The sequence below is a fragment of the Rhinatrema bivittatum genome, chromosome 1 (genome assembly GCF_901001135.1).
Source record: "Rhinatrema bivittatum chromosome 1, aRhiBiv1.1, whole genome shotgun sequence".
Taxonomy (NCBI): Eukaryota; Metazoa; Chordata; class Amphibia; order Gymnophiona; family Rhinatrematidae; genus Rhinatrema; species Rhinatrema bivittatum.
The window spans coordinates 239,759,237-239,786,963 of record NC_042615.1 but is presented as its reverse complement, the minus strand read 5'-3'; the positions used below and the strand labels follow the sequence as shown (position 1 = coordinate 239,786,963).

Sequence of the window (27,727 nt, the reverse complement as noted above, 5' to 3'; positions counted from 1 at the left end):
ACCTAGATCTCTTTCTTGGGTTGTAGCACCTAATATGGAACCCAACATTGTGTAATTATAGCATGGGTTATTTTTCCCTATATGCATCATCTTGCACTTATCCACATTAAATTTCATCTGCCATTTGGATGCCCAATTTTCCAGTCTCAAGGTCTTCCTGCAATTTATCACAATCTGCTTGTGATTTAACTACTCTTTTTTTTATTTAAACTTTATCGTTTTCATTACAAACATCTTCATGAAATAACAGGAAAATGTTATACATTCAATATTCACGTCATATAATATATAACCAATTCTTTATACTTGCAAACATATCATATAATAGGGGGGAATTAAAGAAATAATATATATTTATTCATATATATCTTATAACCTAGGAATTCTTTTCTATAAATGAACTCCTAGTACAAACTTCACCTAAGAGAGAAGGAGTAATTTACTTTTATTGGACCTCATTCTCTGAACACACTACTTGATTTTTATCTGACAAAAATATCTCTAGATGTGATGGGTCAGAAAAGACAAATTTTTTACCCTGATATGTTATAAAACATAAACACGGAAATTTCAAAAAGAAAGTGGCTCCTAACGCCAACACTTGATCTTTTAATTTCAGGAAATGTTTCCTCTTTAATTGTGTGGCCCGAGCCACATCAGGGAAAATTTGTATCTTTTGACCACAAAAAGGCACATCTTTACAACCACAAAACCTTTTGAATACTCCCTCCTTATCCTGCTCTGTTATAAAGGAAATAAAAAGGGTAGCTCTCTTGTTAATTATATCAAGGGATTCTTCAAAAAATGTAGATACCCCTATACTAGAAGGTGTTTCTGTACCCACATTTTCTTCCTCCTTTTTAGTTCTTTTAAAGGGAAAATAAAATATTCTAGATACCTTTGGGATAGCTTTATCTTCATAAAGTAATATTTCTCTCAAAAATTTTTAAACATCTCTTCTGGAGATAGTAGATGTGTTAAAGGAAAATTTGTACTTCTTAGATTTTTTGATCTTAGCATATTTTCTATATGTTCAATTTCTTTATGCATGACTATGCTATCACGGATAAACACATTACCAGAATTCTGCATTAATTGTACTTTGTTAGACAAAACATTAACATCTTTCTCGCATTGAGTAATTTTCTTAGTATGTACTTCTATTAACTCCCTATTTGCATTAATTACTGTGGACAAGGAGTTATTCATCAAGACAACATTATGATCAAGCCGTGATATCATTCGCCCTAAATCAGCCAATGTAAAATTATCCGGTATTGCTACCGGGTCCATGCTACATTGTATATCAACTGGTAGCTTAACTTTAGATACTTCCAAAGTTAAGGAAGGTCTTACATCTTCAGTCTTAGAGGTGTCAGGTTGTTGTGACCTTCCTGACTCCCCATAGACTGCTCCTACCAGATTGATTGCTGTCTCTCCTGATGTTTCTGGATTCGGTTGGGGTGGAGAAGAAGGTCCATCGCCAGGACTAAGGGAGCCTAAAGACACAGCTCCCAAACTGTCCTCTTGTGGCTTTTCCACCAGTCGAGTGACATGGTGGTCCATGGGGCCGGTGCGGTCTCGTGGCACTGGTGAAGATGTAAAGATTTTTGCCTTCCTTTTCCTGCCCATGAATAGGAAACAGTTAATCGCTTGTAAAGTATAAAAAGTAGACGCCGGACTCCGGACTCCTCCGGACTAAGCCGGACCAAGCCGCGCGCCCCTTCGGAGCGCGCGGCTTAGGTGGTGCGCCGCACTTCCGCTGTTCTTATCGTCGGTGGGGGGACGCCCTTGCTGACGTCACTCAGCCGCGCCCACAGCACTTCCTGCCGGCAGATGATTCCACGGGATCCTCGGCACCTGGTAGGGCAACGACCCCCTCCTTCACTCTCGCTCACTTCCCCCTGATTTAACTACTCTGAACAATTTTGTGTCATCTGCAAATTTGATTATCTCACTCGTATTTCTTTCCAGATCATTTATAAATATATTGAAAAGTAAGGGTCCCAATACAGATCCCTGAGGCACTCCACTGTCCACTCCCTTCCACTGAGAAAATTGCCCATTTAATCCTACTCTCTGTTTCCTGTCTTTTAGCCAGTTTGCAATCCACGAAAGGACATCGCCACCTATCCCATGACTTTTTACTTTTCCTAGAAGCCTCTCATGAGGAACTTTGTCAACGCCTTCTGAAAATCCAAGTATACTATATCTACCGGTTCACCTTTATCCACATGTTTATTAACTCCTTCAAAAAAGTGAAGCAGATTTGTGAGGCAAGACTTGCCCTGGGTAAAGCCATGCTGACTTTGTTCCATTAAACCATGTCTTTCTATATGTTCTGTGATTTTGATGTTTAGAACACTTTCCACTATTTTCCTGGCACTGAAGTCAGGCTAACCGGTCTGTAGTTTCCCGGATCGCCCCTGGAGCCCTTTTTAAATACATTTGCTATCCTCCAGTCTTCAGGTACAATGGATGATTTTAATGATAAGTTACAAATTTTTACTAATAGGTCTGAAATTTCATTTTTTAGTTCCTTCAGAACTCTGGGGTGTATACCATCCGGTCCAGGTGATTTACTACTCTTCAGTTTGTCAATCAGGCCTACCACATCTTCTAGGTTCACCATGATTTGATTCAGTCCATCTGAATCATTGCCCATGAAAACCTTCTCCATTACGGGTACCTCCCCAACATCCTCTTCAGTAAACACCGAAGCAAAGAAATCATTTAATCTTTCCGCGATGCCCTTATCTTCTCTAAGTGCCCCTTTAACCCCTCAATCATCTAACAGTCCAACTGACGCCCTCACAGGCTTTCTGCTTCGGATATATTTAAAAAAGTTTTTACTGTGAGTTTTTGCCTCTACAGCCAACTTCTTTTCAAATTCTCTCTTAGCCTGTCTTATCAATGTCTTACATTTAACTTGCCAATGTTTATGCTTTACCCTATTTTCTTCTGTTGGATCCTTCTTCCAATTTTTGAATGAAGATCTTTTGGCTAAAATAGCTTCTTTCACCTCCCCTTTTAACCATGCCAGTAATCGTTTTGCCTTCTTTCCACCTTTCTTAATGTGTGGAATACATCTGGACTGTGCTTCTAGAATGGTATTTTTTTTTTTTTTTTTTTTTTTTTTTTTTTTAACAATGACCACGCCTCTTGGGCATTTTTTACTTTTGTAGCTGCTCCTTTCAGTTTTTTTCTAACAATTTTTCTCATTTTATCAAAGTTTCCCTTTTGAAAGTTTAGCACGAGAGCCTTGGATTTGCACAATGTTCCTTTTCCAGTCATTAAATCAAACTTGATCATATTATGATAACTATTGCCAAGCGGCCCCACCACCGTTACCTCTCTCACCAAGTCCTGTGCTCCACTGAGAATTAGATCTAAAAATGCTCCCTCTCTCGTCGGTTCCTGAACCAATTGCTCCATAAAGCTATCATTTATTCCATCCAGGAACGTTATCTCTCTAGCGTGACCCGATGATACATTTACCCAGTCTATATTGGGGTAATTTAAGTCTCCCATTATTACTGCACTACCAATTTGGTTAGCTTCCCTAATTTCTCTTAGCATTTCACTGTCCGTCTCACCATCTTGACCAGGTGGACGGTAGTATACCCCCTATCACTATAGTCTTCCCCGACACACAAGGGATTTCTACCCATAAAGATTCAATTTTGTATTTAGTCTCATGCAGGATGTTTATCCTGTTGGACTCTATGCCATCCCGGACATAAAGCGCCACACCTCCTCCCGAGTGCTCCTCTCTGTCATTGCGATATAATTTGTACCCCGGTATAGCAGTGTCCCATTGGTTATCCTCTTCCCACCATGTCTCTAAGATGCCAATTAAGTCTATGTCATCATTTACTGCTATACATTCTAATTCTCCCATCTTACTTCTTAGACTTCTGGCATTAGCATACAAACATTTCAAAGTTTGTTTTTTGTTTGTATTTTCATTCTGATTTTTAATTGATAGGGATAAGTTAGAATTTTTTAGCTCAGGTGAGTTTTTAGTTACAGGCACTTGGACTACTTTTCTAATTATTGGAACCTCACTGTCGGGATGCTCTAATTCTAATGCATCAATAGTATCCTTTAAAGATACCTCTCTCCGAACCATGCGCTGCTGAGCGACTGTCGGCTTTCCCCTTTGCTCTAGTTTAAAAGCTGCTCTATCTCCTTTTTAAAGGTTAGCGCCAGCAGTCTGGTTCCACCCTAGTTAAGGTGCAGCCCATCCCTTCGGAAGAGACTCCCCCTTCCCCAAAAGGTTCCCCAGTTCCTAACAAAACTGAATCCCTCTTCCTTGCACCATCGTCTCATCCATGCATTGAGACTCCGGAGCTCTGCCTGCCTCTGGTGACCTGCGCGTGGAACAGGGAGCGTTTCAGAGAATGCTACCCTGGAGGTTCTGGATTTAAGCTTTCTACCTAAGAGCCTAAATTTGGCTTCCAGAACCTCCCTCCCACATTTTCCTATGTCGTTGGTGCCCACATGTACCACGACAGCCAGCTCCTCCCCAGCACTGTCTAAAATCCTATCTAGGTGACGCGTGAGGTCTACATCCTGCTGTCCTGGGATAACACCTATTTACAAGGTAAGCAATTTTGCTTTATCCCAGAACAAGCAGGATGATAGTCCTCACATATGGGTGATTAGCAAGCTTCAGGCCGAGTTATTCTTGCATTAGACCAACAGCATACAACCTGTGCAACAAGCACAACAACTGGTGTACTGCTGGAAAGAATGAGGCAGCCTGAAATCACAGCAGGATGGATGTAGAAGGAGTTGGTACTATACTGGAAATAAGTTCTTTAAGACAGATTGTCCAAAGGCTGTCGTTCTTCCTTGTCCAAACAGTAGAAGCTGATGGGCAGAGGCGAACTGGCATCAGTAGTTTGGAAGAAAAGCCTTCGCCACTGTGGTGTGTCTAGGTCTGCTCCGATGAACGTAAGGAGTTGAGATGGCTTTATGTGGGATTTTTGATAGTTGATTAGAAATCCCAGGGAGTGTAATAGTATTATTGTGCTCTTCAAGGCAGACAGAGCTCCCTGCCTGGATGGACTTCTGATTAGCCAATCGTCTAGGTATGGAAAAACATGAATGCTGTTTTTCTTAGATGTGCAGCAGCCACTGCTAGACATTCTGTGAATACTCGAGGAGCAGAGGCAAGTCCGAATGGTAGGACTCGATACTGGTAATGATGTTTTCCCACAACAAATCGTAGGTACTTGCGATGTTGTGTGGAAATGGGTATGTGTGCATAATCTCCGAAGAGATTCTCTCCAGTACATGGGAGATCTGCCAGTCTCTATTGGACTTCTTGTCTGAGGCCTTGAGCCAAGCCCACCTCCTTGCATTAATTCCAGATGCTGATAGGCGGGCAGATGTCTCAAATGAGTCATAAGCTGCCCGTACCTCATGTTTGCCAGATTCAAGCCCTTTTGCAATTAGAGTATTCAATGCCAGTTGTTGTTGCTGAGGGAGATCGGCAATATCTTGAACGTGCTTCCACAAGTTTCTTTGGTACTGCGACATATAAAGCTTGTATGCCACAATGTGATATACCAGCATGGATCCCTGAAAACCCTTTCTCCCTAAGGTATCTAAGAACTTCTGTTCTTTTCCTGGTGGGGCAGAAGAGTGTGGTTTTTGTTTCCTGGCCTTTTTCTGAGCCGATTCAATGACCACAGAGTGGTGTGGCAATTGCGGTTTTTGGATACCTGGGGTATGTTGTTCCAGGTATGTTGTGTCTGTTCTTCTCTTTACAGCCGGTACAGAGCAAGAATGTTCCCATAACCAATGCTGAAGTTCCAGGAGAACTTCATGAATAGGTATTGCCATTACCTCCTTTGGTGCGTCAACAAATTGCAAGACTTCTAGAGCCTTGTGTCCTCCTCAGTAAGCAACTCGAAAGGAACTGTATCCGCCATTTCCTTTATAAAATTTGTAAATGACAAATCTTCGGGAGGGGACTTCCTCCTCTCTTCTGGTGGAGAAGGTTCTGACTAATTCATCTGAATCAGTGCCTACATCCTTCCAAGGAGTGTATTGAGGATAAGGTGATTCAGAATCATCTGGTTTTTGTAGATGTTTAGTTTTAGAAGCAGATTTTGATGGTTGAGATGGAATCTTCTTTGGTAGCATAGAAGGTAATAAAGGCATCGATGGGTCTCTATGGCAATCGATGTCGGGTGTCACCCGATGGAATGGGTCACAATGGCATCGAAGGGTCTTTTAATGGCATCGACGGTATTGTCGGTGTTCGGAGATGTTGAAGGCCAGATGGTCCCGGGACGGAATCAGAGTCTCTGTCATCGTCCTCCGATGAACCTGAGATTGGAATCGAAGGAATCATCGGTGGATGTTTCGGCATCGATGAGGTCGATGGCTGCACCGGAGGTGTCTGCATCGTCTATGCCGGTGGAGGAAAAAACTCCAATCAATGCGTCGATTCTATTCAGCAAAGGCTGAAAAATCGACGGATCAGATGTTGATGCCAGTGTCGGTACTTATGCTGGCATGGAAGGAGGCTGAAATTTTCTAAATGCCTCAAGGATGGCCTGCTGGAGCATGGAAGTCACTTCTTCCCTGGAGACTGGGACTGGGTCCACTGTCACAGGAGAAGGTAAGACTGGCGCTATTGGCACTTCCACGACAATGTGGTGGCACAGTCTCTTAACACCGATCCCGGTGGAGAGCGCCTCTGTTCCTCGGGTACAGAAGGACGCGTTGGTTCTAGTACCCAGACTCGCTTGGGCATCGGTTCTATGTCCTTCGATGCCGATGCCGCTCCCTCCAATGGATCGGCAATGGAATGGTGTTGATGGCATCTTTTTTCTCGATGTTCCTTAGATGTCTAGGAAGCCGCTATGGAGGATCCTGATGGGGTCAGTGAGAGACTGTCATCAGTCCTCTTTTTACCTCGATGTTTTTCAACAGAGGGTGATACTTTCCTTGGAGACGTCGACGATGGAGTGAGTTTCTTAAACAGCTCCTCCATTTTGTCCAACCGGGCACGCCTGCCCTTCGGTGTCATCTGGGCGCAAGTTGTTCACGCCCGGACATCGTGGCCTGATCCCAGGCACAAAACACAAACATTATGCGGGTCGGTAATCAACAAAGTTCGGTTACAATCTGGGCATTTTTTTAATCCGGAGGCCATGTTAGGAAATTTAGGCCGAATAACAGTCGATGACCTGCGGGTACAGAGTGAAGGTGACAGGAATCGACCGAAAAATGGACTCAAAAAAGTACTCAGATTACTATGTTGAAGGGTGACCTGATGAAAACATTTTTGTCACTAAAAAGTTATCTTTTCCGTGAGGAAAAAGTGAGGGAAAATCTGACAGAGCTCCTATTACACTATGCTTACAGCAAAGCGGAAAAAAAAAAGACTGAAGGGAGACCCCTATGGCTGAGAATATCATGGCATGCTCCATGTGCCAGCCAAAGGTTTCTAGAAACGTTTGACAGAAGTTTCCCGTGATAGGGCTCCATCTGATAATGTCACCCATATATGAGGACTATCATCCTGCTTGTCCTGGAATAAAATACCTATGTGGTCTATAGTAGGGCTTTCTGGTGTCCTTCCGTGCTGTGCGATGTGGAGCAGAGGAAGTACCTTGTGGGATAGTAGACAGTTGACGCAGAGTTTCAGAGTGTTACTTGAGCTGAGCTACTGCGTCCTGAACTCGTGTTCCAAAAAGGTTATCACCAACACAAGGCAGATCTGCTAGCTTCTCTTGAACTTCAGGCCTGAGGTCAGAAGCTTTGAGCCAGGCCCAACGACGTGCACTGATACCAGTTGCAGCTACCCATGAAGAGGTCTCAAAACTGTCATAGGCAGCACGGACCTTGTGCTTGCCTGCTTCCAAACCTTTGTGAATGATGTCATTTACTGAGTTGATACTGTTGAGGCAAAGTCTCAGACAGTTGTTGCATCTGTTTCCAGAGGTTGCGGATAGTGCGTTATATATAGTTGATATGACACTATCCTGGAAACAAGCATTGAGCCTTGAAAGACTTTTCTGCCTAGAGTGTCTAAGAACTTTTGTTCTTTGCCAGGCGGAGTTGATGAATGAGGGCGTATTCTACCACCACAGATTGGTGTGGAAGTTGGGCCCTCTGATAACCAGGGATGTGCTGCACCAGATAGGTGGTATCCATCCTTTTGTTAACCGGTGGTACTGAGCATGGGTGTTCCCATAGCCTGTGTTGCAGGTCTACTAGGACTTCATGTACCGGAATTGCTAGTACCTCCTTAGAAGGGTCCACAAACTGTAGAAACTTTAAGGTCTTTTGTCTGGTATCTTCTTCTGACACTAGTTGAAAGGGAATAGTGTCAGTCATGCCCTTTACAAAATTGGTAAAAGATAAGTCCTCTGGGGGTGACTTTTTCCTGTCTTCAGGTGGGGACGGCTCAGACAGGATGTCCTCTAAAGAGGTGTCTGTATCTCTGTCATCCCAAGAGTCTGATGGAGGGTGCCTTGGAGGAGACATCGATGGGGAAAAGAATGGCATCGATGGAGATACCAGGATACTCTGCCGAGAAAGTCCGGAGGGCCCTGGCATGGGTTCAGAAGGCAGAGAAGCCCCCGAGGCCTCGTCGTCACCGACAGGAATCGGAGTGATAGGCTGCACTGGAAGAGCTCCGATCAGGGCATCAAGCTTTGATATCAGTGGCTGGAATATTGAAAAGTTTGATACCGGCATTGACCCACGTATACCAGATTACAGGGACATTGTATCAGGACATTACATGCACTCTAAAATTTTCCCGGCATGTCAACGAGGTTGTGAACATCATTCATACTCACTGGAAGGTTTTGTCTTTACATACAGTATTTCAATCAGGCCCGAGATTTTCCTCTTTTAGAGGCCAAAATATCAGAGACCGGATTGTATATTCAAATTTTCTGTCCACGAAGAGAGAAATTATCTCAGGTGGGCATCAGGTCTGTGGGTCATGTGATATGTGCGCTTTAGCCTTGACAGGGGAACAATGGCAGGCTCCCCACTCCGGGGTGGTGATACGCCGAGCAAAATTAACCACGTGTGATTCCACGGGAGTAATTTATGTGATGCAATGTCCCTGTAATCTGGTATACGTGGTTCGTACTAAAAGAAAGATTCATATGAGACTTATAGAGCACAGGAGTTGTATCAAGACTTTGAAGATTACGGCCCCCCTTGTACAACACTGTAGCAAAGAACATCACCAGTTTACAGACTTACGCTGGTCTATTTTGGAGCAGGTATTACATAATTGAAGAGGGGGTGATATACAATCAGTATTGAATCGCCGAGAGCACTTCTGGATCTTTTCACTTAACACTGTCGATCCCCACGGGCTGAACGAGAGGATCAATTGGTACTCTTTGATTTGACCGCTGAGAATCATAAAGGACTCTTGTGGAGTGTTTGGATTGGTCAGACTGATTTGAGGACCTGTTAGAGAACTTATGGGTTTTTTGTACCGCCGCTGTTACAGCTTGAAGAGGACGTGATGGTGGACTTGGCATTTTGAGGATCGATAACCTGACTTCCGTAGAGTATCAAGGGGTACTCTTGGATTTTTTCACTGTGAAAGTTTTTCATTTTACTGTAATTTTTTCACTGTGATTTTTTCGATTGAGAATTATTCATGGAAAGGATTTGGTTTGGGATCGGCCAGATTGAATTGAGGAGAATTTATGAGCTGTATGCTCTGCCACTGTTATAGTTTGAAGTGAACGTGATGGTGGACTTGGCAACTCCGAAGATTGAAAGCTTAATTTCTGTAAGGGACTTTTTGAACATTCTGATTGGTTGTACAATAAACATACATACAAATAAAGTGGGACCTGATGGAGAACTCATCTGCCATTGTTTCGACGTGCTTTGCTGCTGCCTTAGTTGTAAGAGGACGTGATGGAGGACTTGTTACCAGCTTTACGAATGATTGTGTTTCCGGAAGAGGAGTGGACTAGAGCGGGTTTCCGGAAGAGGAATATAAAAGGTTCCGGTTTTGTCGCCATTTGTTAAAGTTGGCGGGTTGAAATACAGCTCGCATTCAGAAAAGGATATGCACGGATTAAACCGCTTTGATGGAACTTCTTGAGTAAAGGATGGACTTTTTCCGTTGAATTGAATTCCATTTTCCAGCTATTCCCCTGAAGCAGGACTTCGGTCCGAAACATGGCCATGTCGGGACATTTGGGACCTATTCATCGTGGATAAGTATTTGCCTAAATATCATCCATGGGATTTATTGGTTGGGAATTTTCCCCTTTTGTCGGGACTGTTTTTAAAGATAATTTGAAAATTTAAACAAAATATATACGTGATTAAAATTAAAAGTAATCAGACCTCTTATGAGAAACGAGACGGATTGATTGATGCCTACTCGTGAATAGAGGGTCTAACAAAAGTTTGCCGGTAATAGGGTGCTTCATAGCATACACCAGTACATTGGTTGGGATTATTGTTGTTGTTGTTAAGAAATCCATCTACATCATCTTAATATGGAATATTGTTAGTTCAGAAGAACAGTGGAAGAATAGTCCCACAATTAGGAACCAAAATTGTTACTGGGCAGCTTTGGTCCTGTTTCAATTTCTCTGTGCCAAAAACTGGTTCTCCACACTGTGAAAGTGTCGGTGCAAATGGCGAGGCTGACAAGTTTCCAGTACAGAGGAGAGATTCTGAAAGGGATAGTGTCTGCTGTGCTGCTGGCACACATGCTCTGTGGCATAGAAACAGACATTGCATCACTAACCTTTTTTGTACTGACATACTTTAGAGTTATGGTACTTATGAGAAGACTGCACCTTTTTGAATTTAGGCAACAGCTTCTAGTGTACAATGTTTCAATTGGAGGTGGAAACCTGAGGAGATTTCAAAAACTCCTATAAGTATTGTGATTTCACGGTGCTTGGTGATATATATGTACAGGCCATGCAGGTAGGAATAGCTTGTAAAGCAGAGTTGCTTACCTGTAACAGGTGTTCTCACAGGACAGCAGGATTTTAGTCCTCACATATGGGTGACATCATCAGGATGGAGCCCAATCATAGAACACTTTTGTCAAAGTTTCCAGAACTTTGACTGGCACCTACTGGGCATGCCCAGCATAGCATCAACCTTGCAGCCAGAAGGGATCCCCTTTCAGTCTCATCTTATAGTAAAAGTACATGCGAAAAATAAAATAAATCGTAAGCGAACGCAACTCCGCGGGGTGGCAGGCAGGTTTCGTGAGGACTAACATCCTGGTGTCCTGTGAGAATACCTGTTACAGGTAAGCAACTCTGCTTTCTCACAGGACAAGCAGGATGGTAGTCCTCACATATGGGTGAGTACCAAGCTGAGGATTCCTGAGCAATGCACCACATGCACCCAAAGACGTGCAACAGGCACAACTGGGGAGGAATTTGGTAGAGGGCATCCTGAACCCTAACGGGTTGGTGGAAGGATGTTGGTACCTCAGTTCGCAATAAGTTGAGTAGCTCAGAATGGCCGAAGATGGAATCTTGTCTGCCAGCCTTGTCTAAACAATAATGGGCTGCAAAGGTGTGGAGAGAGAGCTCCAGGTAGCAGCCTTACAGATGTCAGCAAGCGGTACTGAGCGTAGGTGCGCTACTGATGTTGCCATGGCCCTAACAGTGTGTGCTTTAACACGGTCTTGAAGCGGAATGCCTGCCTGTTGGTAACAAAAGGAAATACAGTCCGCTAACCAGGAGGAGAGTGTCTGCTTACCCACAGGTTTGCCCAATTTGATGGGATCGAAGGAAACAAACAATTGAGTGCATTTCCTGTGGGCAGCTGTACAGTCTAGATAAAATGCTAGAGCACGTTTACAGTCAAGGGTATGCAGAGCCCGTTCTCCTGGGTTTGAGTGAGCCCTGGGAAAGAAAGTGGGTAGTATAATGGATTGATATGAAACTCCGATACTACCTTAGGCAAAAATTTAGGGTGAGTGTGGAGTACTACCCTGTCATGCAGAAGTTTAGTGTAGGGAGGGTAGGTGACTAAGTCCTTTAAATCACTAACTCTGCGAGCCGATGTGACCGCTAAGAAAAATCACTTTCCAAGTGAGTTAGCAGAGATCACAAGATTAGAGAGGTTCAAACGGCGGTTTCATGAGCCTTCCCAAAAACATGTTGAGGTCCCAAGAAGGGGCCGGAAGGCACAGTGGAGGTAAGGTGAAGCTAGCCCTTCAAAAAGCGTGAGACAAGGGGTTGCAGTGAAATGGGTACATCCCCCACACCTACCCCAAGGGCGGCACTCCCAATGGTGGAATGAAGAGTGGTGTTTCTTCACCTTCCTCCGTTGACAAGGGAATTGGCGAGGAAGGAGTCTGGTCCCTCGGATCCACCAGTGGAAGGGCATCGATTAACTTGTTCATTCTAGCCAATAGCGGTGCAAGCGCCGGGTATCGGGTCGGTGACCGGAGGAGGAACCGGTATCGATGGAAGTTGGAAGCCCTGGAAGGTTTTGCCGATGGCCTCTTGGATCATCCGATCCAATTCCTCACGGAAACCTGGGGCATGAATACCCGGTTCCAGAGTGGGAGGTAGCACTGGCATAGCCGGAGGGTACACCGGTGAAGGTGGAATCACGGATCCCGGCACCTGTCCAGGTGGGGGAACGCCTCGGTGATCCAGAGACAGAAGAGGATGAAGCCTTTTCTGTACGGGGCTTCTTTGTCGGAGGCTCAGACGACGTCGAGGGTTTACCTGTATCAATGGCCTGAGCTTTACTATGACGGTGTTGATGTTTTTCTCGATGTTCACCCCGGTGTTTTTCCTGAGGGGGAACAGAGGGGGGGGGGGGGGGTCGACACCCGTGGAGTCGTCGAGGCCGGTCGGGGTAGCAGCGGATTCCCGGTGCTGGCGCGACGTAGACGGCACTGGTTTAGATGACGTCGAAGCTATTGATGGCATCGGGGTTTTTGGCCAAAAGAGAAGACCCATCTTATCAAGCCGAGCCTTGCGACCCTTTGGTGTCATTTGGGCACATTTGGTGCAAGTAAGGACATAGAGACTGGACACCAAGCACATCACACAGACCGTGTGAGGGTCAGTGATGGACATTGAGTGCAGTCGGGGCACGGACGGAAACCCAACGCCATGGCTTCGACAAAATTTAGTCGCGGTGTGGTCGATGGCCGACAGGCCGCGAGGGAAAAACTCGACGAGAATCGACCGCAAATGGGCAAAAAACTTACCGTTCAACCGCAAAGCAAAGAAATCGATAAGGGGACCCCTGTGGGGTGAAATTTAAAAAACTTTTTAAAACTAAGTTCCGTGAGCTCCTTAACCTGCGTGGCTACTGCTGCACGGAAAAAAGAAGACTGAAGACGAGACTGAAAGGGGACCCCTACTGGCTGCAGGGTTGGTGCTATGCTGGGCATGCCCAGTAGGTGCCAGTCAAAGTTTTGGAAACTTTGACAAAAGTGTTCCTTGATTGGGCTCCATCTCCTGATGATGTCACCCATATGTGAGGACTACCATCCTGCTTGCCCTGTGAGAAAGGATAGAGACATCTGACATATCGTCAGGTTCCTGACAGCATCATCTTTGAAAAGCAACAGTGATACCTTTTAAACTCCATTTAGTTCTCCACCATATTTAAGAGAAGTGAAGCTAAATCAAACTCAATCTTATTTCTCTTACCTCATTCCCCACCTAAGAAATGGAATGGATTATAAAAATAAATCAAAAAAATCTTAGGGAAAAAAAAAGAGTGGTGGCTTAGAATTTAGAGCAAAGCACATCCTTTCAAGCTGGTAAAAGAAAAAGACCAAAACACCTTTGTGAGGCAGCACTTACTTGAAACACCTGCACATGCTCAGAAAAGTTTGAAGGGGTCTCAGCCCCATTGGATGACACCACCTACTTGTGTGGATGTCATTTGTCCTACTTAAACACTGAGAACTGGAAATTTGTCATTTCTTAGGCAGGCATCGGGGCAAAAATGTAGTTACCAGGGCAACCAAGTGGCTAGGCTTTTTCAACTCTGAATGTTATACAATCATTCTAAAAACAACCTCAAAATGGGTTTTGCAATTGAGATTTTTTTCTTTTATAAGCACTGTAATTTTACTGTAAATCTAAAAACTAGAAAACTAGTTCAAAGGCAACATGCTCAGAGAAATATATCAAATGAAGTTTACTTGTTAACATCCGCACATTTGTCATTAATACCTGTTTGGATTCTTCTTTTGGAGCTGGCTTTGAGGTTTTGAACTGCCTATGAGAGCAAGGACAATTTGCCTTTATCCCCCACTTTCCTCTCACAGAATGAACAACATCTCCAACATCATACAGAGCTAGAAGATGCAAAAGAATAAAACTAGTTAGTAATCCGAAAACATCCCTTCCTCTCTGAATACAAACATATGAACAATACAAATTTCACTTTTTTTTTTTTTTATAAAACTGAACTAGGCCCTTACCTATCCTAGAATAGATAAGACACTCAGGTACAATGAGTTAAGTACATATGAAAAAACAGATTAAATTTTATTTTATTTTTTTATTTATTTGTTGGTTTTTATATACCATTGTTTGGTGCGAGCCTGCACAACAGTTTACAGAAATAACTGATTACATAAAACATAGCAAAACTGATTAAACTGATTACATGACAAAAACTTCTCAATGGTGTATAGAAAAACATCTGTTTACAACAAAACTAGAGTACTGAATACATTATGACAGCAAATTAGGAGGGATATGGATTGGATAACATTATAGGTAGTGCAAAGGGATATGGGTAATTGTAGGTTTATCGAAATTATAAGGGGAGTAATAAGTAGAGGGGAGAAAATTATACTCTAATGATGTAAGTCTGTTTTATTACATCATGAAGTTGGTTAAGAAATTCTCAAACAAGTCTAACAAGGAAAGTTATTATTTGGAAGTTTATCTTCTAGCAGAGGCATTGTTGTGCAAGCCAGGAGAGCAACAAGAAAAATCATACCCAATTGTTGCCAACATTGGAAACAATTTTATTCCAAGGGAGTGTTTTACTGATATTTAACAAAACATTTAACATATATTCAGATACCTGTGCCAGGAACAATCTGTGTGGGCATTAAGTTTTCTGGCTCATGTAGTTGACCCTTCACACACTTCAGCCATGAAAAAGTCTCAATGGCACCATCTAAAAATAAAGATCCATTATAAATGAAATGTTTAGCTTAAGCTTTCACATGGCTACAATTTATGAAAAGCGAGTTTGCTTACCGTAACTGTGTCCTTCGCAGACAGCAGGATGAATTAGCCATGACGTGTGGTGATGTCATTTGGCAGCACCAAGCAGACCTCTCTTTCTTAGCTAGTACAGCTAATTTACTTTCTACGTTGACAAGCAGGGCTTAATTAACCAGGACATGTGGGAAATCCCAATTTGAGGGTCGCAGTGGAGGGCTTACTGAATAAACGAACTAGTGGAAAGTGAACTACTGGGTGAAAGGCTATGCAAAACTACTTGTCTGAATTTAGTATCACTCAAATTGTCCAGGCAGCAATGGGATATAAAGATATGCCTTGATGACCATATTGTAGATTTTCAGATGTCTTCATGAGGCACAACTTGCAAATGAGCGACAGATGCAGCCATTGCTCTAACTTGAGGAGACTTGGTGTCTAAATTGTAGGCCTGATTGCATACAGCGGTGTGTGATGCAGCCTACTAGCAAGCTGGACATATGGCCACAACTATACCCAGTCTTAAGATTGTTAGAGATGAATAGCTGCAAAGTTTGACTATGTAGCCGAGTTCTTTTGTAGTAAAGACTTTTACAGTCCAAGGTTATGAAAGGCTTTCACCTTTAAGTGCATGTGGCTTCGGGAAGACATAACTGTGGGAGGACCACTTGGCAATAGTGATTATAACATGATCAAATTTGAACTAATAACTGGAAGGGGGACAATAAGTATATCTACAGCTCTAACACTAAAGTTTCCAAAGGGAAACTTTGATAAAATGAGGAAAATAGTTAGAAAAAAACTGAAAGGTACAGCTGTAAACGTTGAAAGTGTGCAACAGGCATGGACATGGTTTAAAAATACAATCTTAGATGCGCTGTCCCTGGCTAACTGATGGTTCTGTATGAGCAGAGAGCAAAAGTTGTCCACTTTGTGATTCAGTTCAGATGCAAAGAGGTCTATCACTGGTTGACCCCAATGTTAGAATATCCTGGTTGCTACTAAAGGATCCAGGGACCACTCGTGAGGCTGGAACTGACGACTGAGGCGGTCTGCAACTACGTTGTGAATGCCTGCGAGATAAGTGCCCGGAGAAACATGGAATGTGTCAGGGCCCAGTCCCAAATCTGTGTGGCTTTCTTGGCAAAAGAGATACGAGCCAGTACCTCCCTGTTTAGGTACCACATGGCAACTGTGTTGTCTGTTTGTATCAAAACAGTCTTGTGTGAAAGGCAGTCCTTGAACGCATGTAGAGCATAACATATAGCTCGAAGCTCCAGGAAATTGATTTGAAATGTTGCTTTGAGTTTTCTCCAAGTACCTTGAGTTTGGAAATTGTCTATGTGAGCCAAGGTGGATGCATCTGTAGTTAAAGTTACTTGCGAAACTGGTTGTTGGAAAGGTAGGCCTTTGCACAAGTTGTACTTGTTCGCCCACCACAGGAGAGAAGAACGTAGTTGGTGGGTTATTTGAACTGGTGACGACAGTGGTTGAATAGCTTGTATCCACTGTGATCTTATGTCCATTGGGTTATTCTCATGGCTAATCTGGCCATAGGAGTGACGAACTGTGGAGGCCATGTGGCCGAGCAGAGTTAGAAACTGATGTGCTGTCGCCTGTTTCTGTAAGCGGAGAGAGAGTTTGCTAATGAGGAGAGTCTCTTCGCCCGGTCCTCCGGGAGGAAGGCTCTTCGTATTATGGTGTTCACCTCTCCTCCGATGAACTGTAGGTAGACGAGATGGGAAAAGATGGGATTTTTGGTAATTGATTAAAAATCCCAGCGAGTGGAGCAGATTGATTGTGCGCTTGAGAGAAGCGAGATTGGCTTTTGATGAGTCAATCGTCTAGGTAAGGAAAAATGTGTACACTTTCCTTGTGCAAGTGAGCCGCTGCCACTGCTAGGCATTTTGTGAATACTCTGGATGCTGAGGCCAGTCCGAATGGCAGAACCCTGTAATGGTAATGTTGATGACCCACTATAAAACGCAGAAACTTGCAATGAGGAGGGAATATTGGAATGTGAGTGTAAGCATCTTGCAGATCCAGAGAACAGAGCCAGTCTCCTGCTTGAACAAGTGGAAGCATGGTGCCTAAGGAAACTATTCTGAACTTCTCTTTCCGTAGAAATTTGTTGAGATTTCGGAGGTCTAAAATGGGACATAGGCCTCCTGTTTTCTTTGGAATGAGAAAATAGCGGTAATAGAATCCTCTGCCCTGCTGAGGTCGGGGAACTGGTTCCACGGTCCTGGCTCTCAAAAGGGTGGATAATTCTGCTTGCAGAAGAATATGAGCCTTGTGTATCCAAAGAGACTGATGGGGAGTCTTTTGGTACTGTGAGAAAATTTAATTGAGAGTACCCATTGATCTGTTGTGATTTTTGACCAATGGTTGTGAAAGAGAGAAACACGACATCCCACTGGTATGGCTGACTTGGGGTTGGTGGAGTGGCTGCTGTTCTCTGGCTGTTCTTCAAAAAAGTCTGATGCCGGGGCAGGTTGAGGCCTAGCAGCCCTCGGTTGTTTAGGCTAGGATTTTTGCAGTGGTCTTGATGCTCTACCACGGGGAGCTGGAGGATAGTACCCTATGTGGTCTATAGTAGGGTTTCCTGGAATCCTTTCGTGTCATGCGGCATGAGGTATATGAAGTATCCTGTGGGATTGCAGATAATTGACGCACAGTCTCAGAGTGTTCTTTAAGTTGGGCTACTGCGTCTTGAACTCATGTTCCAAAAAGGTTATCGCCCACACAAGGTAAAATCTACCAGCTTTTCTTGCACTTCAGGCTTAAGGTCTGAAGCCTTGAGCCAGGCCCAACGACGTGCACTGATGCCAGTTGCCGCTACTCATGAAGAGGTTTCAAAACTGTCGTAAGCAGCACGGACCTTGTGTTTGCCTGCTTCCAAACCCTTATGGATAATGTCATTAGCAGAGTCCTGATATTGTTGAGGCAGAGTCTCAGCTAATTGTTGCATCTGTTTCCAGAGGTTATGCTGATATTACATCATATAAAGTTGATATGATGCTATTCTGGAAGTAAGCATCGATCCTTGAAAGACTTTTCTGCCCAGAGTGTCCAAGAACTTTTGTTCCTTTCCTGGTGGAGTGGATGAATGAGGCCGTACTCTCAGATTTTTTCTGAGCAGATTCCATCGCTACAGATTGATGTAGAAGCTGGGCCCTTTGGTAGCCAGAGATGTGTTGCACCAGATAGGTTGCATCTATCCTTTTATTTGCTAGTGGAACTGAGCATGGGTGTTCCCATAATCTGTGCTGTAGTTCCTACCAGGATCTCATGTATTGGTATCGCCAATACCTCTTTAGGAGGGTCTACAAATTGAAGAACACCTCTAAGGTTTGTTGTCTGGAATCTTCTTCAGACACTAATTTATTTTTTTTAATTCTTTATCATTTTCCACTTACAAAAACTAAACATTTTTGCAAATTTGAAAAACAGAGTTAACATTCCACAAATTCAAAAAACAAAGAGAAAAAGAAGCCCTAAGCTATTAGGAAATGTTATACTCTTATGTCCATAAATCAATAATTTCTATTAGGGCTCCTGAAATTTATGAGAGTACATCCTACTCAAAAAGTATAACACAAAGAAATACAGGCACGCTGCAACGAATCATTTACATTTCAATGTGCACTGGGTGTAGATGTAACTGGTTTCCTGGCATCAATAAAAGTCCTTAACTGTTCTGAGTAAAAAAAATATGAAAGTTTCCCCCCCTCTCTTCAGCATGCATTTACAAGGAAATCTAAGCATATAGGAAAAACCTAATTCAAGAACCTCCTGAAGAAGGGCTAAAAATCCTTACGTCTAGCTTGTGTAGATGCGGCCAGGTTGGGGTAGATCTTATCATTCGCATTCAAATATGACATAGGAAAATTCCTGAAATACTTTTTCATTACATTTTGTAAATCTGACGAGGAAATAAAAGATACTAGGAGCGTTGCTCTTTCTAATATTTCTATGGCAGAGTTTTCAATTATTTCAGTTAAATTTTCTTGCCAATTCTGGCCAGTAGTTGTTTCTGCTGACTTGGGAATGAAATAACACTTGTTAATAGATGGCAATTCCTGTTGAGTAAATCCTAAAGTTTCTTCCATAAATTTTTTCAAGGTAGTATAAGGAGTCTCCCCAATAACTCTGGGGAAACTCAGTATACGCAAATTTAATTGCCTAGCTTTATTTTCAAGTGTCTCAATCCTTTTTGCCAAGATTTCTCCGTCTCTAACCACAGCTGTTTTAAAATCCACATTCCCAGCATCTTTATCTTCCAGTTGAGTAACTTTAAGAGACAAGGCACTTATTTGAGTTTGCATTTGTAAATTAGCAGTATTCTGTAAAATTGAATGCTCCATTTTTGCGTTTAAAATGTTTAAAGCTGAACTGACTCCAGCCATCATATCCCATAGCACTGCAAGAGTAACTACTTGAGGCTTCTCGGGGACCAAAGGTACAAATTCAGGGGCTCCTCCACTGGGAATAGGCAGCAAAATTCCCACGGGTTCGACCCCTACTATACCTGGGACCAGCCTGGTCACTGTTTCCCCACCGCAACTCCGAGGTCCAGGAATCCCCATTTCTGTTAATCCAGCTTCACCCGAAGCCTCGGGCATCGATATTCCATCTGCATTTGACCTGGAAGAGGTCCCCTCGTGTTGCGGTCCGGGCTGCAACTCCTCCCCGGTCCTCTGAGTCGGTGCTTGCCTTAGATCGGGACTCAGGGGATAGTTCCTCCGCCGGCACAGGCGATGCTATCCCCCCGCCTGGCACATCGGGATCCTCACTCCCTGGGGTTTTCGTTGTGGATTGGAGAAAGTTAGTGATTTCACGCTGAATCGCCAATGAAGGTGAGGAAACTGCAGGGAAAACTCTTATTTTCCCTTTCCTTTTAGCAGGCATTGCAAAAAGTAGGTAAAAAGACAGAGCTCTGAAAATCAATGCTTCCTCCGTCCCTCAGCGTGCCGCCATCTTGGAGCCTGGGTCCAGACACTAATTTAAAGGGAATAGTGTCAGCCATTTCTTTCACAAAAGTGGTAAAACACAGGTCCTCCAGAGGTGACTTTCCTGCCTTCAGGAGGGGAAGGTTCAGACATGAAGTCCTCTGAAGAAGTGTCTGTGCTGGGGAGCAGAAGGTGTCCCCTGCCATCTGCTGGAGTCAGAGAAAAATACTGAAGGGACACAGAGGGCACTCCAACCTATAAGGGGCCGTGCTTTCAATTTTTTGCTCTGACTCTATCTGCTGGAAGGGGGACATAACCCACTGTCTGGACTGATCCGGGTACGTACAGGGAATGCAAGTTTCCACATTAAGAATCTCCATCCAGGAATAGGATCTAGGCGTCATTGTTATGTTGAAATATTCTGCTCAGTGTGCTGCAGCAGCCAAGAAAGCAAATAGAATGCTAGGAATTAGGAAAGAAGTTGAGAATCAAACAGATCATCATAATGCTTGCGTCACTCCATGGTACAACCTCATCTTGCAAACTGTGTGCAGTTCTGGTCACATCTCAAAAAAGATATAGCAGAATTAGAAAAGAAACAGAAGGGCAACCAAAATGATAAAGGAGATGGACAATTCCCCAATGAAAAAAAGACTAAACAGGTTAGACCTCTTCAGCTTGGAGAAGAGATGGCTCAGGGGAGGTATGATAGAGGTCTATAAAACAATAACGTTTACTTGTTCCACTCCACTTAATAAGTTGTTTACTCTTTCAAAGAGTACAAAGACTAGGAAACTTTCAAAGTTACTAGGCAATACATTTAGCAAAATTGCTTACCTTGTAATAGGTGTTATCCCAGGACAGCAGGATGTAGTCCTCACATATGGGTGACATCAGTAATGGAGCCCTATGTACGGAAAACTTCTTTAAAAGTTTCTATGAAACTTTTGAATGGCACCGGAGTGCCTACTGAGCATGCCCAGCATGTCATGATATTCCCTGCCACAGGGGTCTCTCTTCAGTCTTGTTTTGTAGCAATAAGCGTTAGCCAAAAATAAAATAATAAACGTATGGGACCCAACTCCGCGGGGTGGCGGGTGGGTTTTGTGAGGACTACATCCTGCTGTCCTGGGATAACACCTATTACAAGGTAAGCAATTTTGCTTTATCCCAGGACAAGCAGGATGCTAGTCCTCACATATGGGTGATTAGCAAGCTAGAGGCTGAGTCATTTTGTGCTGAAGTAACCGTAAGGTATTGTTATTGAAATGAATCAGCCGAAATCACAGTAGGTTGGATGTAGAAGGAGTTGGGATTACACTGGAAACAAGTTCTTTAAGACGGATTGTCCATAGGCTGAATCTTGTCTTCCCTCTTTGTCTAAGCAGTAGTGAGCTGCAAAAGTGTGAAGAGAACTCCATGTTGCTGCTTTACAAATGTCCAGAATAGGTACAGAGCGAAGGTGTGCTACTGAAGTTGACATTGCTCTTACTGAATGTGCTTTTACTCGCCCTTGAAGAGTAAGGCCTGCTTTTTCATAACAAAATTGTATGCAATCTGCTAGCCAGTTTGACAGAGTATGCTTACCCACTGCTTTACCTGGCTTGTTCGGATCATAGGATACAAACAGCTGACTGGATTTTCTTTGGGCTGTAGTGCGGTTTAAATAGAAGGAGAGTGCACGCTTACAGTCCAACGTATGTAGGGCTCTTTCACCTTGATGGGAATGAGGTCTGGGAAAGAATGTAGGTAAAACTATTGATTGATTTAAGTGAAATTCCGTGACAACCTTAGGAAGGAACTTTGGATGTGTCCGGAGGACTACTCTGTCATGTAAGAACTTTGTAAAAGGTTCGTATGTGACTAGTGCTTGTAATTCACTGACCCTTCTGGCCGAAGTGATGGCTATGAGAAATACCGTTTTCCAAGTAAGGTATTTAAGGTCACAGGTATTTATGGGTTCAAAGGGAGAACGCATAAGTCTAGTTAATACTACGTTCAGGTCCCATTGTATGCTTGGGGAATGAACTGGAGGTTTAATGTGAGTTAGTCCTCTCATGAATGTAGTGACGAGAGGCTGTGTGGAGATAGGAGCGTCGTCCAGCTTATTATGGTAAGCTGAGATTGCACTTAAGTGTACTCTTACAGACGATGTCTTAAGACCAGAGTTTGAAAGATGGTAAAGGTAATCAAGTAGTGATGTAGTGGGGCAAGTAAAAGGATCTAAATCCTGCTGAGTGCACCATAGCGTAAACCGTTTCCATTTGTAGGAATAATTCTTTCTAGTGGAAGGTTTACGCGCAGCTATAAGTACTTGAGATATAGCGGGTGGGAGGTTGAATGGCTGTAAGATCAAGCTTTCAACATCCATGCTGTCAGGGACAGGGATTGAAGGTTGGGATGGCGCAACTGACCCTGTTCCTGAGTTATGAGATTGGGAGCTACTCCCAGGCGAATCGGGTCCCTGACTGAGAGATCTAGCAGTGTGGGGAACCATACTTGTCGAGGCCAATATGGGGCTATGAGTATCATAGTCCCCTTGTCCTGTTGTAGCTTCACTAGTGTTTTGGTTATAAAGTGGTATCGGAGGATACGCATATAACAGGCCTGAGTTACAATGGCGAGCAAATGCGTCCTTTGGTAGGCTGTTCTGCTGTCGGAGTAGAGAGCAGTAATTGTTCACCTTGCAGTTGAGCTGGGATGCAAAGAGATCTATCGTCGGTTGCCCCCAGCGCTGGAAGATCTTGGACGCTATTGTTGGATCCAAGGACCATTCGTGTGGTTGGAACTGACGACTGAGGCGATCCGCCACTGTGTTGTGGATGCCCGCTAGGTAGGTGGCCCGTAGAAAAATTGCATGTGTCAGGGCCCAGTCCCAGATTTGTGCTGCTTCTTGACAAAGGAGGTACGAACCTGTCCCTCCTTGTTTGTTGATGTACCACATTGCTACTGTGTTGTCCGTCCGGATTAAGACAGTCTTGTGCGATAGGCAGTCTTTGAACGCATGCAGCGCATAGCGTATAGCTCGAAGCTCTAGGAAGTTTATCTGAAAAGTGGCTTCGAGTCGTGTCCACTTGCCCTGTGTCTTTAGATGACCAATATGCGCTCCCCACCCTAAGGTGGATGCATCTGTAGTTAACGTCACTTGTGGCACTGGTTGCTGAAAAGGTAGACCTTTGAGCAGGTTGGGCATTAGCGTCCACCAGAGAAGTGCGGCTTTGAGCTCTGGTGTGATGTAAATAGGAGTGGACATTGGTTGAGTGGCTTGTACCCACTGTGTTTTGAGTGTCCACTGTAGAAGTCGCATGGTCAGTCTGGCCATGGGAGTTACATGAACCGTGGAAGCCATGTGCCCTAGAAGAATGAGGCACTGGTGAGCCGTCACCTTGAATCAGTTGCGGAGATCGTGAGTTAAGAGGACAAGTGTTTGAGCACGATCTCTTGGTAGAAAAGCAGTCACTAGCGTAGTGTTTAGTTTTAATACATTTAAAACAAATACTTTTGAGATCACGTGATGTGGTGGGCCTGGTAGGACGCGTTCCTCCACGCTCCGGCTGCCTCTCTGGCCCTATCCACTTCTATCCAGCCCTAATGACTCTGACTGGCTGTCAAACACACCCTCAGGTGCGGCGTGATCTGTACTACGCCAATCTTTGCCATTGCAGTGGGTATATGGCTACCCGGAATCTCCGTAAGGACAAACCTAAACCGCTAGCTCCTGGCAACAAAATGGCTGCGGCTGCGACGGCGGCCCTCTCTGCAGATGGAGAAACATTGGAAGAAAAAATATCGCATGCAGTGGTCAACGCTTTGGATGTGCGTTTACATCAACTATCCGACCAAATTGCTGATGTGAGGGCCTCCGTGACAGAATTTGATGCCCGCGCCGAAAAATTGGAGGGTCGCGTGGGCCTTGCCGAAGATGACATCACCGCATTGGAAAAGCGGGTAGAGGAGCTGACTAAACAAGCGGCAGCGAGCGAGGACCGAATCGATGATCTGGAGAACCGGTCACGAAGAAACAACTTACAGTTTGTTGGGTTCCCAGAGGCGATGCCGGAGGTGGATCTTCCGCGGATCCTGGAGGCATGGCTGCTGGGGCTTGTCCCTACCTTGGCCTCACCCTCCGGCGGGCTTTTTGAGAGAGCGCACCGTCTGGGCCGGCGAGGGGAGGGCGAAACGGATCGAAGGCCCAGGGTGGTCATAGCTCGCTTCTTGCATTTTGTACATCGATCCCTTGTGCTTCAACATTTTCGGAAGGTACGTGAGTTCTCTTATGAGTCGCACCGGATCCTGGTATTTCAAGATTTTTCCTCTCGAGTGACGCTGCAGCGCAAAACTTTCCATGCTGTCTGCTCCGAACTGGTAAATAAGCAGATAAAATTTGCACTCATGTTTCCTGCTACGCTTAAGATTATGCACCAGGGACAAACCAAAGTGTTTAACTCTGCATCGGCAGCGCGTGAGTTTGCCAACGGCCTCACAGGATCGGGTCCTCATGCAGCAGTGTCTTAAGTTGGGGATCATGTTGTACATGATTGCTGTTGCGGAACAAATGGAATCGCCGTTGTGTATTGTGTTGTATGAAGCCAGAGGACTGAGTTGTTTGCTACGACGGAGGTCGTAGTATGTTGCTAAGTCGCAACTACCTGGTTCCTTACCCACTCATACATGAAACAGCCAAAACAACAATAATAACGGCAACAGACCAAACACCGTTGTCAACAAATGACAGATCAATTATTTTGTTTAGCGATGGATCATGGACCCGACTCACCATGTGACAGCGAGGGGAGCCTGTCTGCCGGTCCCCAGCGGACCTTAGTATTCTCCTTTGTTTTTGCCGTTGAATTCTGCCTATTGGTAGTGGGTTTTTGTTTTTTTTTTTTGGTACCAGTTTGATGTTCAAGTTCTGCTTTCTGTTCCTGTTTCTTACGTTTCTGTTATATTCTGATGTGTACTGGCCAATTGCGGGTTCATTGTGTATTAATGTAGGGGCACAACCTGCTCTTTTTCTGTACCTTAGGGCTGGAGAGGCAGCCGAACACATTACAAGAAAGAACCTACGTGGTCTCTTCCCTGATACTAATCAGGTTTACTAACGTGGGGTGTGGGTGATGCGGGTCGTTATGTTGGGAACCTGGTTATGGTTCCTAATGGGCCCAGCTTATTTGAGTGTTCCAGGGGGGGGGGGGGGGGGGATGGGGGTACTAGAATAGAGAATCTATGTTTCTTGAGGAAATTTGGGATGCATATATGGTTGATGGTCTGGATACAATTTCTACTCGCACAGGGACAGTCGGGACACCTGGGTGATGTCCCCCTGGGGGAACAGACTGTTATCTTTTGGATCCCTCTAGAGTTCTGGGAGTTGTCTCCTCCTAGTGATCCTTTTTGCTTTTTCATATGGCGGTAAATGTTGTTACATGGAATGTGGCGGGATTGGGTACCCCCATAAAGCGTGAAAAAGTTTTTGCCCGGTTAACCAAACTAGGTGCTAAAATTACATTTTTACAAGAGACTCATATGCTGCCTCCAGAAATACTGAAATTGAAAAAGAAGTGGGTTTCTCAACTCTATTATGCCACGGGGTCTTCAAAGAGCCGGGGGGTTGCTATTATGATCCATCAGTCTATTCCCTTTACCAAATTGGATTGTATAGAGGTTCCTCAGGGTCGCTATGTGTTGGTGAGGGGGTGTTTGATGGGCTCACCTATACTTCTTGCCTCTATTTATGCCTCGAATGTTTATGATCATACCTTCTACACTACCCTATTATCTCAACTGGTCAAATTTGGGGACTGTCCTATGGTCTTGGGGGGCGACTTCAACTTTGCCATTGACCCGGAGTTGGATAGGCAACCAGCTAGAGGGGGGGCATCAAAGTAGTCTCAGAAAGGGACCGGGATTTCTTTGCAACCACCTAGGTCTTATGGATTTGTGGCGTGTTCTACACCCCGGGGTTCGGGAATTTACCCATGTGGCAAAGGCGCATCCGGCGCAATCTAGGATCGATTACCTGCTTGTTTCGGAATCTCTCTTTCCTAAATTTATAAAATCTGAAATTGAAGCACTGGTGATATTGGACCATTGTCCTGTGTCGGGGTCCTTTCAAGTGAGTAGCCCGGGAGTGGGGGGGCAATGGCGGCTTCCTGCCTCCTTGGCTAAGGATCCGGAATTCCCACAGTTTTTGAAAAAGAAATGGCAGGCTTTCATGGCAAATAATGCCCAGCATTTGGACCAGCCGGTTTTGCTATGGGAGACCGCGAAAGCAGTCCTGAGGGGCGATATCTTAAGCTATACTAGTTATAAAAAGAAAAAACTAAATAATGAGATAGTCAGCCTGGAAAAGAAACTACGAAGTGTCAAGAGACGCTTGTCTATTTCGGGGGATCCCACTATAGCCGCCCAGTTTAAGGAAACTCAGGTGGCCCTAAATGACTTATTACATGTAAGAGCGGCACATGCCCTACGCCATCGCCAATTTAATTTTTTCAAATATGGAAATAAGACTGGCCGTCTCTTGGCGCGCCTTTTAAGAGCGCAGGAGGCCTCAAAGTTTATTGCTAACCTTCAAAACCCGCAAGGGGAGATAAAATCTAACACTGGGGATATTGCCCATATTTTTTCAGACTACTACAGGTCTTTATATGCTGCTGACCCTGTAGATGAGGAAGAGATTCTCCGTTTTTTGCAAGATCTGCCTTTGCCTAGCCTATCCCCCCCGCAGCTTCAGGCTCTACAACGCCCCATTGCGGAAGGGGAGGTGCAGGAGGCGATACACGCGCTTCCTAATCTAAAAGCCCCGGGACCGGATGGTCTGACTTCAGTTTTTTATAAGGCCTTAAAAGTGGAGGTTAGTCCCCTCCTTCAATTAGTGTTTGAGCGGATGACAGATAATCAGGAGATGCCTACGTCCATGAGAGCGGCTACTATTGTGGTCCTTCCTAAGGCTGGCAGGGATCCGTTGCTTCCCTCATCGTATAGGCAGATATCCCTTCTCAATTTAGACATCAAAATCTTTGCAAAACTTTTAGCTACCCGTTTAAAATTCATTATGCCCTCCCTGGTCTCCCCAGACCAGGTGGGATTTGTAGCTGGGCGCCGCTCTACAGTCAACATACATAAAGTATTTGCTGCCATGGAGCTTTGTTCTGTATCTAAGATTTGTGACCCTTTGTTGGTGACAGGCGATGCCGAAAAGGCATTTGACAGGGTGGCATGGCCCTTTTTGAAACGGGTATTGACTAAACTGGGGTTCGTGGGAAGAATTTATGATTATATTACCTTGTTATATACCAACCCCACAGCCCGCATCTTGGTTAATGGGGCATTATCGGCAGAATTTAGGCTCCAACGTGGCACTCGACAAGGCTGCCCCCTGTCCCCGCTTTTATTCATTCTAACGGTAGAGCCCCTTGTGTGTAAATTGAAACTCACCCCTGAAATTACTGGTATTCCTGTGGGGGCGGCTTCTTATCTCACCCTTTTATTTGCTGATGATATCCTCTTACTGTTATCCAAGGCCCGAGTAGCTCTTCCAGCTGCGGTGGCGATTTTTCAATTTTACCA

At 44.3% G+C, this 27,727-nt stretch overlaps 1 protein-coding gene across 4 annotated transcripts in view; it reads right to left on the bottom strand.

Annotated features, from left to right (window-relative positions):
* The window catches only part of KDM3A (lysine demethylase 3A), a 546,931-nt gene that overhangs the window by 229,486 nt on the left and 289,718 nt on the right, over positions 1–27,727 (bottom strand). For all 4 annotated transcript variants that reach the window (XM_029592841.1, XM_029592851.1, XM_029592832.1 and 1 more), the window contains 2 exons: positions 15,061–15,156; positions 14,196–14,320 (listed from right to left, as the gene is read on the bottom strand). In XM_029592841.1, the coding sequence (XP_029448701.1) occupies positions 14,196–14,320; positions 15,061–15,156 (221 nt within the window). The remainder of the gene's footprint in view (positions 1–14,195; positions 14,321–15,060; positions 15,157–27,727) is intronic.